The 20,531-nt window shown below is 45.8% G+C and overlaps 1 protein-coding gene across 6 annotated transcripts in view; it reads right to left on the reverse strand.

The window, feature by feature from the left end:
* Nucleotides 1–20,531, reverse strand: part of meis1b (Meis homeobox 1 b) — a 138,164-nt gene that overhangs the window by 60,023 nt on the left and 57,610 nt on the right. For all 6 annotated transcript variants that reach the window (XM_030442437.1, XM_030442436.1, XM_030442438.1 and 3 more), the window contains 5 exons: nucleotides 19,978–20,119; nucleotides 19,605–19,655; nucleotides 18,981–19,031; nucleotides 17,557–17,703; nucleotides 8,021–8,132 (listed from right to left, as the gene is read on the reverse strand). In XM_030442437.1, the coding sequence (XP_030298297.1) occupies nucleotides 8,021–8,132; nucleotides 17,557–17,703; nucleotides 18,981–19,031; nucleotides 19,605–19,655; nucleotides 19,978–20,119 (503 nt within the window). The remainder of the gene's footprint in view (nucleotides 1–8,020; nucleotides 8,133–17,556; nucleotides 17,704–18,980; nucleotides 19,032–19,604; nucleotides 19,656–19,977; nucleotides 20,120–20,531) is intronic.

Consider the following 20,531-nt stretch of genomic DNA (forward strand, 5'->3'; position numbering starts at 1 on the left):
AGAGGCCAAGCATCTATTTTCCCAGGTAACCACAGATAATAATGTTTGAGATGCAGTAAATCCAGTTCGGGCTGAATAAACATTCCTACTGGCAACGCCGAGTTGTCGTGGGATGCTTTCTAAAGGTGTTTTGAGATGCAATTACCCTTTACGCCTCTCAAATATTGATTTTCATAAGCAGCATGTGAACTGGAAGTTATGCTCTTGTTACCCTGCAGACATTAAACCGTTTTAACACATGGACACATGCTCGCACACTCTTGACTCTGACCCGCTAAGGGACAGGCGGCGAGCTGAAGGTGGCCCGGCTGCAACTCTTTCACCTCTGAACCAGCAGAGAAGATATTGCTGTTTGCTAGCAGCGCGTACGCCTCAATAGACTCCCAAACAACACTCAGCAGCACTTAACACACTCATCAGGGATAACTGCTCTTCCTCTCTCCCTTTTTTTTTTTCCTCAATCACTCCAGGATTTTCACACACACAGACACACTGCTCCAGTCAGCATCAAAATGTTTTCACAGCGTTCACACTGAGATTCTCTTCCTTCCTCCTTATCATCTTACGCTCTCGTTTTGCTTTTTCTCTCTGTCGTTTTCTTTTCCTTTCGTCTTCTTGCTCTCTTTCTCCCCGTGTTCGCGCTCTGGGGAAATCAAAGAGGGATCCGTGTTTGTGTCTGCCAGCTACTGTACTTGCACACACACCTCCAGTAATATAGACAGCAGACTAATCAAGGGAACCACACGCCTTTTATCTACCCACAGAGCCTCGCATTTAAACAGATTACCAGGAAAGCTGGACACCAGTAAGACACTTACCGGACTGAGAATCTTCATTGGTAACGTCTAGACAACGTCTAGACAACCTCAAAAAACCAAGCAGTGTTTTCTCTTTCTATATTTCCACTTGCAGATTTAAATAATTAAAGGTACAGTGTGTAGGATTAAGGGTGAGCGCTATTAGCAGGTTTTCATGAGTTTATAATCACCTAAAAATAAGAATAATTGTGTTTTTTTTTTATCGTAGAATGAGCCTTTTATATCTACAGACAGAGAGGGTCGTCTTCTGTCCAGAACGGACAAACCAAACAGTAGCTCTAAAAGACGGCCTTCTGTGTTTACGGCAGTGATCATAGGCTCTTCTACAAGCTTGGGAGGGGAGGGTGGGGGAGGGCAACCTCACCTCTACTGGACTGGTAGAGGTCTGTATATGTGCACAAATCAAACATGTCACAATATCTACTGAAGTTAGCATGCTAACGAGCTAGCCCTGGCTCCTCTCAGTTCAAAGCTCCGGTGCTAGTGGTGAGCTAACTAGTTAGCAGCACTCTGGTGACGCGCTGAACCTGATTTGTTTTGACTTTGGCATTTGACCAATTCTTACATATTGCACCTTTAACGCCTTTTCACGAATGTAACATTACACTGCTGTGTTTGCGAATTTAATAATTCTGAAACTGCAAGCTGTAAATTGTCTCTCAGAGTTGTCCAAAAGAACCGACACAAAAAGTGCATACAATTCTCTATAGAGTGAGTCTTTAACTCATCATTGCAAGAGGAATTTTTCGAGAGCAGCTAAAAGCTACTGGGAGAGAAAAGCTATTCGGGGAGGGGAACGCACACACACACACACACACACACACACACCACAGACACTCACAGTCCTCTCTTCCAGTCTACTGGACAATCGGACCAATTAATCGGTGACTTTGTGGGGCCACGTGAAGCCGAGTGATTGGTGGAGCCGGATCTGGCTGCTGATTGCCTGGCACCCCTGTCCATGTCCCCGTTTGCTCGCTCCGGCCCTGGAGACCGGCCAATGAGGGGGCAGCAAAGCAAGCGCTCCTGTGTGGCCTGACCTTGTTGCGGGGCACAGAGGTCAGAGGGTGGCTGGATGGATGACAACATCAGGAATGTTTCGGGCTGATCGATGGCGATTCACAGCCAGTGGAGGTTATATACAGTGATTCAGGATGAATGGAGTGAAGCTGACTCAAACGGTTCTAGAGCCACATCCTGAAGACGGGGCAGGGATTCGAACTATGAACAATGAATCCAATGCAAAATTTCATTGTATAGAGACGACCTCATGCGTGACAGCCTGGTCACCAGAACAAAATATTGTCATTTCATGTTTCTGCAAACCCAGGACACGTTAACTTTTTTTTTCATTTCATAAATATGACAGTAAGGCAAGATGGCTGCCAAATGAAAGAAAACGACGGCACCATCTGGAAGCTGTGCATCACAACCACAGTATATTTTTAGCGAGACGTCAGGACAACTTCCAGCCGCGTTTTTGCCGACAAAAACAGGTATTTTAAACTAGAACGTGATCTTTCCTTAACCCCAACCAAGTGTTTTTTCCTCTTAAACCTGACCAGACCAAAAGCAAAGTGCTGCCACAATATAGAATATTAAAACTAAACATGTAAAGTTGCAACAGAAATGTACTTTTCGACTCAGTCGTAACTATGTTAGTCTATGATTTGCTCGTATTAAACATGGACACTCACAGCAGTCTAGGTCAGTCAAATAGCAAACATTAGCACAGATTTCATGTTGAGCATTCCTCCAGCTCCACCAGCCAGAGAAAAAAACCAAAAAAAACCTCAGAGCTAGATACCAGACCAACAACCAGAAATCTCAGGCTCCTACTCAGACACTAGAAATGTATGCAGACACCAACACATCGCCTTACAGGGAGCTATTTGCCTTGGCGCGGCACACTGCACTCTTTACAAACGGTCCGGGTAATTGGTGATACATATCTAATATCGCCAGTCATCGCCTCACTCCCTGGACGTTTCTGACAAGCGGAGGGGGGAAACCCTGTAGCTTTCCGAAAAAAAAACAGAGCAAACACTCTGCTCCGCTCCTCTGCTCGACTCGCATCCACATCGCTGCTGCAGCTGCCCGATTCACTGCCTGAATGTTATTCTGTTTCCATTGCGCGCCAGGCCCTCGGAGAAGCCAAGGGGTGTCCTTACAAATTCACACAGGCAAAGAGGAGCACTTTATACTGGGAGAAAAAGAGAAGGCCCGCTCATGTCCGTGAGGGACCCCCCTCCATCGCAGGCATATATGATCTGTTGGCTTTTCCTCTGCCCTTCGAGCATTACGCTTCACAGAAAAAAGCACGATCCAAGGCAACAACAGCTACAATGAGGTTTCTCCAGAGGGCTTCTGGGTATTAAACAAAGGGGCCTGTTGGTAGGAACTAGCTAGCAAACAGCTGGGCTAATAGAGTGGGACTAATTAACTACAGGGCCGCGCTCCGACTCTCCCTGTCGGAGCTTGTGGATGTTTACAAAGACGTCCCAGAGAAAGGGAGGAGAAAAATAAGAGGCTTTCTTCTTTGTCTGCTCTTTTAGCGCGAGAGGAGACACCCAGGACTGATTTTAATGACATGTGTGAAGCAAATGTGATCCACCCTCCATTTTTTTTTTTTTTCTGACTGCCAAAGGAATTCGGTGCTCAGAAAATACCACCGGCACTGTGGTCAAAGCATAAACACCCATAACTGGGAACTCGGCATGAGAGCATTGTCGCCACATGCAAAAATAAAGAAATATTTTCGTTTTAATTGCTCACATTCTCGCTGTTGGATCGCTGCAGAACACCTGCTGATGGATAGAAAGATCCAAGAGCACCAATAAATATTTCATTTTTTAAAAATCACGTTATTGCGTACTCCGGATTAAAAGCAGCTTCGGAGTTCAATAACACACGCAGAGAGACCTCTGATCTTACGTAACGCAGAGGCGTCCTCACAATTCCTGCAGCTCAGACATTCGAGAGAGTGAACGCCGCGTTTCCGGGTAGAGATGGGGATTTTTTATACCAGTGGGCAGTGATCCGTTCAGAGGAGAGGGCAGAGCGGAGCATGTGTTTGTCTCAGGAATAGCCTCCGAAAAAAGGCTTAGAGAGGAGACTGGAGTTCACTAGTTAAAGGCCCTCGACCGTCCAGCATCCTTCCTCTGAGCTCTGAAGGGGGGGAGGACGGAGGGAAGAAGGGGGCAAAAGACGGAGAAACAAAGAGGGAGGAATTAGAGAGGAACTGAGAGCAAGTCGAGGTGTAGAAGAAGAGGAAGAGGGTGGCTCGACAGACTGAGTAGAGAAAGTGAAGGGGTGGATTGAAGGGTGGATGGGAGAGGGAAGGAGAGAATGAGTACAGGAGAGAAAGATGACCATTAGCCGTGCAGCTCTACAGGCGGAGAGGAGGAAAATGAAGAGAGTGGAAGAGGGAGAACATGAGGAAAAGGTCAGGGGGAAAGCAATCTGTGAGAGGTGGAGGACAGAAAGTGGTGGAGGGAAACACGAGAGCGAGACGTGGAGAAATTGAAAGAGGAAAGAGGGGGGAGAAGAAAGTGAGTCTGAGAAAAGGAGGACGAGAAGGAGGAGAAGAAATTGGGATGAGAAAGGGAGAGTGTGAAGTATAAACACGACAGAGAAAGACGGATGAGTAGAGAAGACGAGCGAGAGAGAGAGAGAGAGAGAGAGAGAGTCAGCAGGAAGAGGAGAGATGAGAGAAGAAGATGACAAAAGGAAAACAAAGGACAAAACAGATGTGAAAAATGCAGGAGAGGAGGATGGGGAAGGAGAAGAGAGCGAGAGGAACAAAGAGAGGTGAGAGAAAGGGAATAGAAGAAGGATAAACAAAGGTAGCGTTTTGGAGTGAGTGGGAGGCACGGAGAAGAAAAAACGGGGAGGAGAGAGAGGAAAAGCACGGGGGTTCACAAGGAGAGAGAAACCGACTGAGAGCGAAATGAAAGAGGGAGACGCGAGAGTAGGTGGGAGACAAGGGAAAACTGGAGAAGAGAGGGAGGATGCGAAGATGAAAGAGTAGAGGACGAGGGAGGAGAGACAGCGGGGTGAAACTGTCGGGGAGAGAGCGAGCAAAGTGCCAAACAGATAAATAACCAGCTTACTGGGATTACCAAGTGACTGACACACAATTTTGCCAGCGCCAATATGACGTGGCAGTGATCGCTGCTAACCCATATAAACCTGAACGCAGGCCAAGATGTCCTCCGGTATTTACTGCTGTCACTGCGTCCCCGTACTCTACAGTGTATGTGTGTGTGTGTGTGTGCATGTCAAACATCACACAAACAAAGCAAAAACACACATACACAGAAATCAGGGGGAACGCAGGCTTCTGAAACATGCTGAAAGAGCTGTTTTAAATAGCCTGAATTCAGAAAAATACAGGACTAGACATGAACAAAAGTATGTGGACACATGGACGTTATACCCAACAACCCTGAACCCTGGAACATGGCTGCAGAGATTTCTCCCAATCAGTCACTACAGAGGTCAATGTAGTTTTCACAGGTGTGAAGGGAACATTGGGGAAATGTTCCCACCACGTTTTAAAAGCATAATTTGTTTTAAAAGGGGTGAAAAAGGAGCTAGCACCAAGAAATGCTAAAAGTCCTATTTATAAGAAAAGTTGATTTTGAGTCTCATTCCCAACTAACCAAATTCTGACGCTTTGGTTTCCCCAATCTGTCAAAAACTGATACTTTGGGAAGGCGCCCAACCCGACCTAAAACCCCAAAGCGTCAGTATTACGACCCCTAACTAACAAATGAGATTCAACAAATTTTGATGTTCCATTTTGCTTCTTTCTTTCCTGCCGTTAAAATCTACTCTGACCTCAAATGATCCTTTTTTTATGACACCCTTTAAGGACACATAGTATAAGTGGAAATGTGATGTTATTAATTGTTGAAATAGTTCATGAAAGTTGCAGAACTATACAGAGAAATGATTTAGTGGCAACTTTTTAAAATCAGTCAGTCAGTCTTAAGACGGCAAATCACACAAAAAAAAAATCTAAAGTACTGTCCAACTAAATGCACTCCAAAGCACTTTTTACATTAACATGGCCAACTATCTCAATTGTAATATGTTTTTTCATAATTTTACAAAGCATAACATAATTTGCTTCAATGAGAATTAAGTATAAAACTGTTTAAACAACATGGATCTTTCACAGATATCAGTATAAAGTGGTTTTGCATATAATAATCTTGATTCATTTGATGCTAATAATAACAAATTTAAGGTAATTTTACTATTTAAGATTTACCTAAGTTTAGCAAATGTGTTTCAGTAACCTGCAGGCACCCTGATACCTACATACATACATACCTACACACATACATACATACACACACACATACATTCATACATGCATCATGTTTAGCTCCCAACTCTCCTGCACTTCACTTCAAAGCACCTCATTCATTGAGCTGATACACAAGATGCACATGTACACACACACACACTACCCCATATTTTACCCTCTAATGAACTTCAACAACAAACAGAAAAAAAAAACCTACAATAGCCGCTGAGAGTGGAGGGGGGGAGGAGATACGATGAGAGAGAGGGAGATGATGAGAGCGAGGGACAGAAGGACGAGAGGAGGCGGGACGACGTAAGGAGCGGGCGTATAATTGGAAAGATGTGAAAAATGAAGTGTCAGTTTGGTCAATAAAGGGCAAAGGTCACAGAAGCAGGAGCCCAAACTCGACACAGAGCACGCTCATTAGAGCGACCAATCAAATCTTTCCTGGCTGCCCAAGACCATTAGTCATCAGAGGTAGGGGCGTGCACGTACACGCACGCACACACAACATTGCTTTGTCTTGCTGTTTCACTCTAATTTCACTTTCTTTAAAAATGAGTCTGTTCTCCTTCTTCTGCATCATCCATCTATCTTTTATTTTTATCTGCGCTCGTGTCTCACCTCTCGGTCCCTCAGAGCCTCTAATGACGGGCGAGAGAGCAAGACAAACATGTTGGAAGAGAGAGAGAGAGAGAGAGAGAGAGAATGTGTGTGAAAGACACAGGAAGAGAGAGGATGAGACCGAGTGTGAGACAGACAGAGAGACAAAGAGAGACAGAGAGTGTGTGTGTGTGTGTGTGTGTGTGTGTGTGTGTGTGTGTGTGTGTTGACTATATAAATGGCTGCTCATTGGAGTGGAAGGCATGGCGGCGCTCTCTGCTCCCACCCAGGCTCTGCCTCCTGGCACTGGCAACCCTGCAAACTGCTCGCCTTGACATCGCCTTCAATAATATATGAAGTTGCTTTTTTGCCTACAGTTTGTTTGCAACGCCGCCCCACCACCACCTCCACCACCAGCACCACCGACCCATTCTCCCACTGCTGCCTCTTTTTCTCTCTCTCTCTTCCTCACACACAAACACACACATATTCTTAGAAAGCGCGCACACACCCAGCAGAGTTGTCTGGTCCAAAGAGGAAGTGAAGACTAACGTGTTAGACCCTTCAAATGAATTCAATTCGGAGCACATTTTACATTTTTCATACGTTCGTTAACGATTCCGACCCAGAGCACTTGAGTCAGGTTCACGTGCGTCGACTCTGACTTGCAGTAATGGCTGCGAGCTTCAAAGCCGTTGCTATTCGGCAAAAAACACCCTTTGTTTTTGGGTGTGTATTTAATCATATCCACAGAGGAATCTGTAATATTTTTATGGGCCTGAATTCCTTCAAACAGGTTCGTGCACTCCTTCAAACAATAGTAAAACGTGAAAATCCGCATCAGCAGGTTATGACAAGGTGTTCATATGACAACCGAATATATAAAAGATGAGAAAGAGGGCAGAAAGACGGAGCAGGGAGTTCTAACCCTAAACAGCACATACAATATAAACTGTGTAGTCTGAGATATAATACTAAAAAAGCAGAGGCACATGAACACAACCAAATATGCTCAGATGTGATTAAAGCATGAGACAAACCGCAGCCAGGGTGGCACCAGAAAACTGCTCTCTGCTTTGAGCCATCTACCGCACCATGTCTGCCAAAGTGCCCCTGAGCAAGACAGCGGATGCCTACAAGGCTGAGAAGCGCTCTTACACAGCTAGCCAAGACCTTTGACCTCTCTGTGAGCCGTTTCAAAAACTGGACGAGCCTGTCAAACCTCCTCTGGGCGCACGTCACAAAGTTTTCTAATCATGCGAGCGTCACATGAGTCTCTTACCCTGTTCGCTGCTGTTGTCGCCGCTGTGCGATGTGTGCCCGCCGCTGGACGGCCCCGGCGTCCCTCCGGAGCGCGTGGACGCCGTGTCATCGTGATCTCTGTTCCAGGACGTCTGTGGTAAACAAAGAGAGATAAATCCGTTAATCCAATGTCAACTTTCTCATGTTGTTTCTTCCGTCATTAGTTGTGTTGATTGTATGTGGCGTCATTTCAGACAGTAAAGTGTAAAATATCCTTCCGCCGTTAGATATTTTATGGCAAGAGTTTGATTCATTTGTGTGTAAAAATGTGTGTATATCAGCCAATAAATCAATATCAGGATCTTTGCTTCCTATTATCAGCACCAGCCCCAAAAATCCAGTATCGGTCGGCTGGAGTACGTACGCAGACATATCACACTCCACACAAAACTCATCATTTGCCAACTCTCGGCACAGTCACGCGGTCTATGTGTGTGTGAGCCCCTTCAACAATTTTATGGAATGAGGATTATTGGGGCTCGATGAAGAGAAAGGCCCAGACGAATATAGCGAGCGAACATGTTGTATTAGTTCCCAGCTTTCTGAGGCATGCAATCCACGGCTGCCTCCATTTGGCTCAAACCACTAGCAGATGAAAATACAAAACAGCTACAACTTAAGATAGGCCGCAGCCAGCGCCAGGGAGTGATGTCATCCGAGCAGAGCAGACCGGAGAGAAAGGCAGAGAGAGGTAAATAACTCAAAAGTATTGCTACACAAGTATAAATACTGCGCTTTGTCCAAAAAATGAAACACACACAAAAAAATGGATGACCAATCCCGCTAATGCAGATTTAAATTTCATTCTGGGAAGCGGAGCCGGAGCAGAGACATAACCAAATAAGCTGAAGTTTTCCCACAGCCTGTTCTCAAACACAAACTGAAACAAAAAAACGCTGCATGAAACGGACTTTAAACTCTATATAGACAAATGAATAAAGTTGAGGTTTTTACCGCGGAGTGGAGGTCCATTCCTGTCCTCTACGTCTTCAAGGAAAAATAACACAAGAACACACGCGGCAGACTAGAAAAGAGTCGAGCGGGAGACCTGCGTTTATATATAGTACGCTACGTGTGTGTGTGCGTGTGTGTGTGTGTGTGTGTGTGTGTGTAAAGGACAATCTTGGGCCAGATGACTGTCAGCTGCACACCGGACACAGTGAGAAGCACATGGTCCAGACAGGAGGATAAAGACACACACACACACACACACAACAAATACTGATCAGACACACACACATATGCAAATAAACACACACACACACACAGACATCTTAAGGGACTCACATACATTCACAACTCCAGATTCGGCGCGTACACACACACACACACACACACACACATCACATCCTGCCACATCCGAAGCTGCTGCACATTATTGACACTGAACCAGATGTAACCTCTTATCTCCCCGCGCCTCTGAACAGTAACATTAGCACTGAGGACAGGAGAGAAAAGAGACTTCAAAATAGAAGGAAATAGAATCTAATGCCTCGCCACACACACACACACACAACCAGCTATCACAAACAAACACGCGGCAAACCAAACACACACACTCACTTACTCGAGCCTACTCTGCGCCCACGTGAGCCTATCTCTGCTCTGTCAAATCAAATGAAGCAGATATCAAGGGGGGCAATGTGGTGTCTGCATCACGCTTTTAGGGCTACGTGACGAAATGAGTGATAGAAACCCGCACGGAGGCAGGGGAGAGGGGGGAGAGGAGGGAGAGGAGGGGAGAGACACACGGGGGAACAACTGGTTTCAATTGGGATACGACAGGCAGCGCTGCCTCTGCGAGGAGGATTTGGAGCTTAGTTTAGAATGATGAAAAAAGAGGAGACATTAATTCATGACACAGGGTTTGTTTTAACAAAATGTAAATGGAATAAAATAACAGAAGAGAAAATACAAGTCAGCAAATTCAACACATTTGGGGTCTATTAGAGCCCGTTTGATGTTCCTGGGCTATGAAATTATAATACAGTGCTTACATGGACGATAAAATCGTTGTTTTCTAAATTAGGCTTTGAGTCTTTGCAATAAAGAGGAAAGTCGCTGCGGAAAGGCATGACTAAGACGGTGATTGGGTAGATAAACGTTGATTTTAACGGGGATAAGATAACAAGAGGATCTCTCTTTTTTTTTCACCTCTTACAAATCCTCTTTTTGCTGACTGTAGAACGCCGAAAAATGAAACAGCCGTGCATGACCGAGTACCTCCAGAGAACATCAGAAGTGAGGTAATCCAGACCACATGCTCGGCACGCTAACGGTTAACACTGGCTTCTGCCAGCTCCTCCAACAGTGCAGCTTTTAAAAATGAGCAGAACTTGTTTATTCAGAGCGCTGTGAAAAAGAAAAGTGCAGCACCCCGGGGATGTCGAGCGGCAAGTATTAAAAACCCAAGAGCCTCGACTCGCAGAAAGGATGTGTTTTTTTTTCTTCTTTTTGTTTTAATTCTGTAACAAATTCCACTTGAAAATATAATTAGAAAGTGCAGGGGGAAATGGCAAACTACTGCATTAGCTGTAATTGAACAAAAGAGTGCTTTGCCTGCTGGGAGCTGGCCGCTGAGGCCCCATGGGAAAGGGGGCGGGGCTGAGACAGGACCTGGTGGCATCTCCGCGGGGACGGGGAGTTTATTTATAATCACAGGCCGCCCTTGGACGGAACAGGCTCGGCACTGATCTAACACGCAATTAATACACACACGGCTGAGATCACACAACCCGCACACACACAGACATACCAGCGCACACAGGTCACACAGCGTGTGTGCACACAAATAAAAGCACACACATTTATACTTTCTACTATCTCTACTTTTTTTTTTTTTTTTTTTGTGAACACATCACAGAACCGCCGCACAAAAGCACACACACCTCGGCCACGGGACACACGGCGTCAGAAGAACACAAACACAGACCCTGAGCCAACAATGCAGAGGTCCACCTTCTCAATATGTAAATTCACCAGATGAATAGATGCATAAACAGAGAGCTGGAGGAAACAGAGAGCAGGAGCGAGCTGTCCCTCTGCACACATAGCTACACACTTGATTTATTCTGTCCCCTTAATGAGCCACCATGGTCTCTCGCCCTCTCTTTCTCTCCCTCCCTCCCTCCCTCCCTCCCTCCCTTTAACTCTTTCCCTCTCTTGCCCGCTCTCCCCTGTGCAGGATGTAGATTAATTCAATGCTTAATTGTTTAGTAAATTCAATTTTCCACATTCTATTCTGCCTAGCTTTAGCTAAAGTTCTTAAATCTGCCGCGCCGAGCCGAGGGAACCCTGTTTGTGAGCCGTGCATACCTTTTTTTTTCTCTTTCTTCCCCCTTTTTTCTTTTTTTTTTTTTTTTTTCATTACCATTTTTCTTCCCTCCACCACCCTAATTCGCCATGAAAAGATTTTCCTTGCTGGAAATTCTGATTCCGCTATGATCGGTGAGGCATTCCAATCCGATGCATTCTCATTGTGAAGCGTCTAAGATGCGAGGGGGGCTTCCCCTTCCTCGCTGTGCCAGGGCCCATATCATACAAGCGCTCATGCAAGAAATGTTGCCTTGCCAATTCATTTGCAATAATAAAGAAAATGGTTAAGGTTGTTGTGCTTTGCCCCCCCCCCACACACACACACCCTCCTCTCTTTCCTCACTCTGAAATATCTTTTGTGATGATATGGATATTTACTTTTCACTCCGTGCCAGCGAGCGTGCGGGAATAATCGTATGTGCATACTTAACGCCACAGACATAAATATCCAAATAACCCCCCACATATACACTCCTCAGAGGTGGTACATCTGAATCAAAGATGACAGTTGGACTACTCCATCCCCCAGAATGCTTTGGTGCATCTGTTCTCCGCGGTTGTTTTCTTTAACACCATTTTTGACCTTTTGCAAACGGCGCTGCTTCCTCGAGTCGGGATCCGCGAGAATGCCATGTGTTGCAGCGGCGAGGTGGCCTGCAATAACCGCGGACACATTCTCCCACTCGGCTGAACGCTGGTGGGGAAGTTGTTAGTGAAAGGGGGCTGAAAGGCCGGCTATTGTAAACTCTTGTTTACTTTGCTTTCCACTGTGACTAGATAAAGCAGGATCTGCCTCTCTGATAACCGGCCAGGCAAGTGCTCGCCCAACTACCTCCGCTTTCTCTGCTCTCTCCACCCCTCTCCACCCCTCTCCTCCCCTCGCTGCAATATTAGTGCCTCCAAAATGAAAAGAGGGGCTGATAATGGTATGCGTGGTGCAAAAAAAAAAAAAAAAAAAAAGAGAGAAAGAGAGTGAGAGAGCAAAAGACACCCCCTCCCTCCCTCCCTCCCCTTCTGTTCTGCACTCCCCCTTCTTCCCTAACTCTTCACAATAGACAAAAGAAAGAAGAAATAACCTTATAATTGCTGAAGGGGGTGAGGGAGAAAACTGGATTTGGTCTCTTGAGTAAGTAAAGTATGCTACATCGTATCGCCGTCAGGTACTCTTCAATCGGCTTTTTTTGAAAAAAGCGGCGGGTTAACCTCATCGAGACAAGCAAAGATAATTACATGTTTGAGATAATTACCAGAGCTTTCAAAGTCCATTTAGACGACACTCGCGGAAACTGACAAACTGATTTTCTTTCTTTGTGGCCTCTTCCACTTCAGGCTCCGTGTTTACTCTCTGTGAGCTCAAATCCAAACAAAAACATTAACTCGAGTGCCCCCCAGCACCACCACCACCCCCACCCCTCCGCGCTATCTAACCCCAAACAAAGCATATTTCCTTGTTGTTCAGCTGTGAATGAAAAGGCAGCCGTAATTTCTTAATGACATGTTTTGCTGCGGTTTTTTCTTCGTTAGCCTAGCCTAGCCCGAGTCGCACAGCCGGCGCGCTGAGGGGATGTTCTCAGCGGATCCCTTGGAGACGGGGCTGTTTGTGACGGTGGCCATTGTCAGAAGCTCGCGGGGGGTTAAGGGGGAGAGGAACTTTCCATTAGCTAAGTACACATGTGTTAAGCCAGGTTATTGTTTACTTAGCCAAAGAAACCACAGCAGGCCTCGGGGACAGACATGGCCGCCCATCATGAGTAACACGAGACACAAGCCAAGAACTTTATTTGCAGTCAGGATTTTGTGGCTATCACAACAGAGTATCTGTTCCACTGAGCGCTAAGTTTTCCATCGGTACAAGAATGATTTAGAAACAACTGATAAATCAACCGGGGAAAAAAAAAACAAAAAAAAACTGAGAGAACAGAGGACGTCTGAAACTATAGGAAAATATTTAAGAAGATCCGTGCGTCCCCGTGCTTTGAAGTCGCACTGGCCTTGATTTGCTTAACCAGAATCACCCCTACTTGCTATTCCACCACAATAATGAAGAGGCTAAGAAACACACAAGTCACGTGGTCGCCTCTTTGTATCACTTGTTGAATCCTGAACAGCCGCCCCGCATTCACTCCCCGATGGAAGGAAAAAAAAAAGAAAAAAAAAAAGGCGGGGGGGGAGTTCAGGGGAGGGGAGGGTGAAGGGGGTGTAGAGGAGGGAGGGGGCGAGTGGGGGTCAAACCTCTCCTCTATTCAACTACAAAAGCTGCTATTACCAACAATCACCGCGATGATTCAGAAGTTTGTATTAAGATCAGCAGCGTGCCACTGTAGGAGAGAGAGGGAGAGGGAGAGGGAGAGGGGGGGAAAAAGGGAGAGAGACAGAGTGTGTGTGTGTGTGTGTGTGTGTGTGTGTGTGTGTGTGTGTGCGCGGCTGTTAAGTCGGGTGTAACTCGATCCATACTTCAACGAGAAGCGGATAGATTAGCGATAGCGGTGTACTGATTAGGAAAATAGTGGCTGACCCCGGCGGTCAGGGTTTCCATTGAGTTGGGGAGGAGGGGGGTGCAGGGGTCACTCTCTGACCGCCGGAGTTACCTAAACCAACACTGCTGGGTCTCACTGACCTGGAAACCGGCACTTGTATGGCATAACAGCGCCAATTGTTGGGAAAAGATACCACGATAGCCGCTATCGAGAGTAAATTCTTACATGGTGACCACAACACTAAGCTCACACAGGCCGGGTTTGTTTAGGGGAGATTGCGCGGGACGTAAGGAAAACAGCGAATGCGGAGATGGCGTTTCAGATCGACGGCTATTTCGCATTCTTCGTCCATGATCCCAGCAGCAAAAATCGCTAAATCACACTGTGAAAATGTAGAAACACCTCCCCGCCGAATTAAGTCAACAAATCAACCCCTGAGCATTCACGACCACTGAGGACTCTCCCACTAAAAGGCAGGCGGAGAGAATATTTTTAAGGGAGATTTCAATTATTTCCAGCCCCACTTCAGCCTGCATGGCTCAATCAAGTAGAGGAGCTCTTGAGACTTGGAGAGAGTCCTCAGCACTATTAGTAGTGTTCTGCTCTACAGCGGAGAGCCCGGGCCCTCGGAGTTCATTAGCAAATTGCTGCGCCCCTCCCCGTGCTCTCTGCGCAATTAAAGGCAACTGTGCAAATGACGTACCGCGGCGTGGAAATACCTCCCCGCTTTTTCTGGAGACGGAGGCGAACATGTGCGCCGGGCAAATAAGGATGCAATCAGCGGAGCGACTGCTGCCACATTTCCGCAACAACAACAAGAAGACCGAGACAGTTTGGACACGAGGGTTTCTACATTAAAGAACTCCACAAATTCACCCGGAATAATAGATTCGAATTGTGTCTCTTGTGTTTGTGTACAGCTGAGCTCAAAGCAGGATGTGTGTGTGTCTAACAGGGCAACTGGAGCTGTGGAGAAATTAGGCAAACATGGTGGGAAATCCTCCAGGGAGCGGCAGGGAAAGGGTTAAGAAAGTCCAACTGGTGCTAACCAGTCACTCCACTCACATAGCACCTGAGGGGGGTGCTGCATTTATCAGGCCAGTCTGAACACACACACACACACACACAAACACGCACACATATATGCATACACTTATGGACATATGTGTGCGTACTGCTCATGCACATTAGCTTGCACACACACACACACACACACACACACCCACGCACAAAGACACACACAAACACAGGAGGGTGAGCCCAAACTGGCTGGGCTGCATTCACAAGCCGGTGCAGAGCCTCTCTGACTTTTTCACCTCTCAGCTACGCTCTGCTTTCTTTTAAAAGGGGCTCTCGCTCACTCGCTCCCTCGCTCGCTCGGCGTCCCTGCACACTCGCCTCCATATGCAGACTAACAAAACAACGTAAAGACACGTAGAGAAGGTTCACAAAATTACTGTTATGACGCAAGGGTGCATAATGCAGCAAGAAAAGTCGGCGTCTTTGGATTGTTGAGTTTAATAAATTCAAAGTATTTTTTTTTTCCCCCTCCTCTGACATTTTTTTTTTTCCTCCTCTGCTACAGTCGCCTCACTGGAATAAATTGGTTTATGAATAAATGAGCCTGCTTTCTCCGTCTTGTTAACATTGTTCTTTTGTGCAAATTCTCAGCATTTTTTTCCAGTCCACTTCAACTTTATGCCCGAGGGCATATATTAAAAATACATATGGAAAGAGATAATGCACACACAAACGCAAAATTCGTTAGGGATGTCACCGCCTAACAACTGCAGATAAGATGTCACACAAAATAGCCCACAAAAACTCAAAAAAATATATATTCAGCCCCGAGTAAGTTATGAAGTGCACCGCCATTAAGATTGACAATGTGAGTATTCAGCAGTGAGAGGCATGCACCCTCTGCCTGTTTGGATATGCCCATTTACACACAGCCTGCTGCTGCTGCTGCTGCTGCTGCTGCTGCTGTGGACGCTCTCCATGTTCCCCTCCTGGAACATCAGCCCGGCCCCTCACCATCACACATCTGTCACAAAGTTTTCCCCGTGTTTTGATGCAAACTCTCCCTGTAGGTCATTTATATTCCTCTGTCACATCACAGTAAACATGCGCTTTAATGTGGTTTCAGCCCTGGATTGGCTTCATGCAGGAGACCATCATTATATTAAAATAGGCCACGTCTTCATCTTACAGTCAATTAAAGATACGCATCAGTGCCTCAAGCACAACATCATTTCCTTCATATACCTAGAAACCCAGGGGTTTTAACAGACTCCTTCTATATACCATGAAGCTTCATTGCATCTCCTGACCTATCTATTTAAAAAAAAAAAAAAAACTTTGACAACTGAATCCCCAGAGAATACAACACAACCCCTTCAAAGAGACACTTAAATGCACAAGTGGCGTCTGTGTTATTTAATTCTGTTTCTGGATTAAATGAAGTATTATCTTCCGGGTGATCTTTTCTCATTTCCATAATCAGCCATAAGGGCCGGGGCTGGAGAGGAGTGTGTGGGGGTCTTTCCCAGTCGGGCCCCCCAGTCCCGCTCCCAGCCCGGCCATTCAGCACAGGACATAAAAGCCGGTGGCTGCTTCTCTGCGCACTCAGACCAGCCACTCAACCATATGGAGGTCCGCGGATTTAAATTATTTAGCCTAATCGCTTCATTACTTTTTATGTCGGACTATCCAACTAATCCCTTTAATTTGGACACTTGATTTCTTTTTCCCTCGTCGGCATCCGTAGGTTATAGCCGCTCCTCTGCTTAAAAAGAAAAAAAAAAAAACTCTGAGGATAGTTTGACTTATTGGGTCTCATAGCCCGCAACCCTGCTCAAATGACTCCAGCTATTAATGGCCGAAAAATCCAGATTTGCATAATTCTAATCATCGGTTTGCTGTTATCATTATTTAACGGCAGTGTATGGACCATTAGGGTCATGCCTGTGCGCACACTACAATGTCCCCGGAGTGCCAACAGTCAGTGGAGCACATAATGAAGGCTGTGGTTATCTCTGATATCGGCACAAAAGGAAACACTCCCTAATCTACCTTTAATACCCGCTGCTTCTTCTATAGCGCCTCAAATATAGACCTCCTCTTATTGGCGCTGAATCTGTGCGCTCTGAGCGAAAATAAAGGCGGGGAGGAGAGGAGGGGTCCCGATAAGCAATGTGCACTCATGTCTAAGGAAAAATACTGACAAGACGCGTAATGAACCGTGAACTCTCCACAGTGGAGGAGAAAAAAAAAAAAAAAAAAAAAAAAACCAAGGCACCTAAACCACAGTTGTGCAGCCCCGAACTGCTGCTGCTCTCCTGGGCAGCACGACGCGCACAGGACGGGGCTGATAACGCGAGAGGAGGAGAGGAGGAGAGAGGAGAAAATGGAGAGAGGCACTAAATTAAAATCGACATGAAACAGGTCAAGTTTATGGCGATGCTTTTTCGAGCTAATCTCCCCAGGTCGGTTCCGGGTTCAGGTCTTAATGGGCCAATAATAGCAACATTATTCAGAAAATTTTTCATTCCGATGGATGGAATGTAAAACGGCCTTTAATCATATGCAAATAACAGCGCAGCGGAGTAGTGACCCAGAATAGCTGAATAGCCAGCAGGGAGAACACACACACACACACACACACACACACACACACACACACACACTGAGGCAGAGAGAGAGAAAGAGAGAGAGAGAGATGTACCTGATCAAGGGCCACCGATGATCTTGTGATTTCCTCGCTGTCTGATTTGGACCCGCCCTCTCTGTCGTCTATGACCAAGTCGATGGGCATCTTGCCTTTCAAGCAGCTGATGTACCGGTGACAGAAATTATCACACAGCTCGTGTACCTTCACACACACACACACACACATAGGGAGAGAAGAGGAAGAGAGGCATGAGGCGTCACACACACTCACCCAAAAGGGACATCATCACACAACTGTGACATGTGCGAGCAGAGCGCACACAAACACAAACACAAACACACGCCGGAGCTGTGACGTGAAGATCAACCACAGATCCCAGATCAGTCATCTGAACTGTGTCATTATTATTCAATAAATTACAGGTATGACTCTAAATACAGCCAAAAACTTTAATTCTGTTTATTTATTTTGCCTTACAAAAACGTAATACTGCTTTACATTTGTCTTGAAATTATAAAACGTATATAAAGATGTGTCCGGTTCCCGAGCCGAGCCGAGCCGGGCCAGCGCGTTCAGTGACAGTAACTTCATTTTTTTATTTCTCTTCTCTAAAATAGAGATATCGCCGAAAATTGACAGTGACAAGAGGGCTCAGGGGCGACAACGCACTCAACACCCGTGTTAAATTCATCATCGGTGCCCCGGGTAGTGGCCATTAGAGGAGGGTGACCCGCTTGACTGACATTTAAGGTAAACTGTTTAATTTCGGCTACTTATTACATTATCGCTGCCAATGCTGCGCGTCAGCGTCACCCGAGGAGCGGAAACACAACCCGCCTCTGAGCTGCTCTCTCTCAATTTGTTTCTTATTCACAGTTTCTGGACAAACGTGATCTGAGAGACACGCAAGTATTAAAAAGCTCGAAACTTTCTGACAGCTCCGATGATGTTTTCCTAATGTGAAAGAGTTGGGGTTAAAGTTGGCCGCACAGGCCACCGTAGTCCATCTGACGCGGAGACAAATCAAGAGTTTTACACCCACTTGCTGCCTCGGATCCACAGATGGCAGCCGGGGGCCCTTCTGCCCTCCACAAAGAAATCATTTTCTGAAACAGCCCCGCAAAGTTCGCCTATACGTTTCACCTTGCGTGCAGCTTCTGCCAGCATTAAACTTCATTAAAAAAAAAAGAAAAAAACCAAAACGCGCGGGGAGAGATTTGGGCACAGAGATATCCGTTCCAGTTGTAACAGCTTGCGTCGTGATTAAACGCGGAAGAGAAATGGCCCCGTGATTGATTTTGACGCTAATTATAACCGACGAGCAAAAAAAAAAAAAAGAAAGAAAGAAAGAGAGACAGAGAGAGAGAGAGAGAGAGAGAGAGAGAGAGAGAGAGAGAGAAATACATTTCATGTGCGAACGCAGCCCCATAAGGTCTGCAGCGGCACAGTGGACAGAGAAGACGGTGAGAGAATATTACCTTCTCCAGCTCCAGAAGATGAAATCGTAAAACTTGAATGGCTTGAATCATCTGAAAAATTAAAATCACAATAAAAAATGAGCTGCTCACATCTCTTGATATTAAACAGGCACGTTTTTCTCAATACAAGTGACTGCAGACGAGCAAAATATTCATGTGAATGGATTTTATGTGGGACTGATATTAAACTTTGGACGTTATTGCAATATGGAGAGCAGGCAGACGGTGCAGCCCGGCGCTGCAATAAGCCTCAGAGTCAGAGATCTATTAGCCACCAACTAGTCGTGAGGAAAGCGTTCCTGCTCACATCACACCCGGAGTATCAAACTGTACAAAGTGGGAGAAGCCAGAGTAGAATAAGTTTTCCAGGCGGAGTTCAAAAGGTTTTGTGACAGCTGTGAGTCAGCGGCCCTTCATCTGCAGATACGACCGGGGGCCATCGTGATATCAAACAGCTCCGAGAAAAAAGACGCAGCATCACCTCCGATAACTGCTCCCAAAACTTTTTTTTTTTTTTCCTCAGCACCGCATGGTTTCTCATGAACATGCAAAACAAACATCTGCTTTATTCTGAGGAGAACACATGAAACACACAAACAAAGAGAATGTGAGAGTGCATCTTACCAGATTATCCAACTCTGGATTCGATGAAAATAAAGGCTTTTCTGCGCGAATCTATAGAAAGGAAAAGGCAAATAAAACATGTGCGTAAAACACGTGAATATGAAACATGACAAAGTGAGATTTGATCAAACATGCAGCTGCTGACGTACACACACGCCATTTAGAATTAAACAATTTCAAATAACTTTTATTATTATTGTAATTATTATAATAATAATTATTATAATTATTATTATTATTAATGAGTGCCTTTTTATTTTCTGTCTCTTTTACGCACGAGCAGTCGGAGAGCTCTCTGCAGGTGAGGAGCTCCAGCATGCAACATATCTTTTCTTTTCTTTTTTTTAAGAAGAAGAAGTCAAACTTTCCTGACCTGTTTTGCAAACACTGCTATGTCTTCATTGAAAGATTCCGATGAACAGACGTCTCCTCCCGCCACCCCGGGCTCTCTGGGGGTGCACGTCGCTAATTCACATTTCTCAAAAATCAGTGCAAGCAAGGGGAACAGGGGGTGCCTGGGAACACACACAATAGCAAAATGTCACCAGAGAGAACAGCGCCGGGGTCAAGACGACTCCAGGCTAGATTTAGCCAGCCATGCTACTCCTCAACAACTCGCCCATGGGGACTCGCTGCTGCAGCCCAACGCTATTATATTATGCAGAGGCTCGGGGAGAAAAGAGAAAGGGCTGCAAAAGGCGGGCAAGACCCTGTGATTAAAATCTAGGTGCGCCCTAATGGCATGAAAGCTTTTTGGAGTCAGTCAAACAATTTCTCGCACAGGTCTCCATTTGGATTTTTCAAGTGTGTGTGTGTGTGTGTGTGTGTGTGCGTGTGTGCGTGTGAGTGTGGTGTGTGTGTTCAGCTTTGAAGCTGTAGAGTAAATGTTGATGATTATTTATCGGGTAAATACGCGCAGGCTGTGTT

The sequence above is a fragment of the Sparus aurata genome, chromosome 15 (assembly GCF_900880675.1).
Source record: "Sparus aurata chromosome 15, fSpaAur1.1, whole genome shotgun sequence".
NCBI classification, from domain to species: Eukaryota; Metazoa; Chordata; class Actinopteri; order Spariformes; family Sparidae; genus Sparus; species Sparus aurata.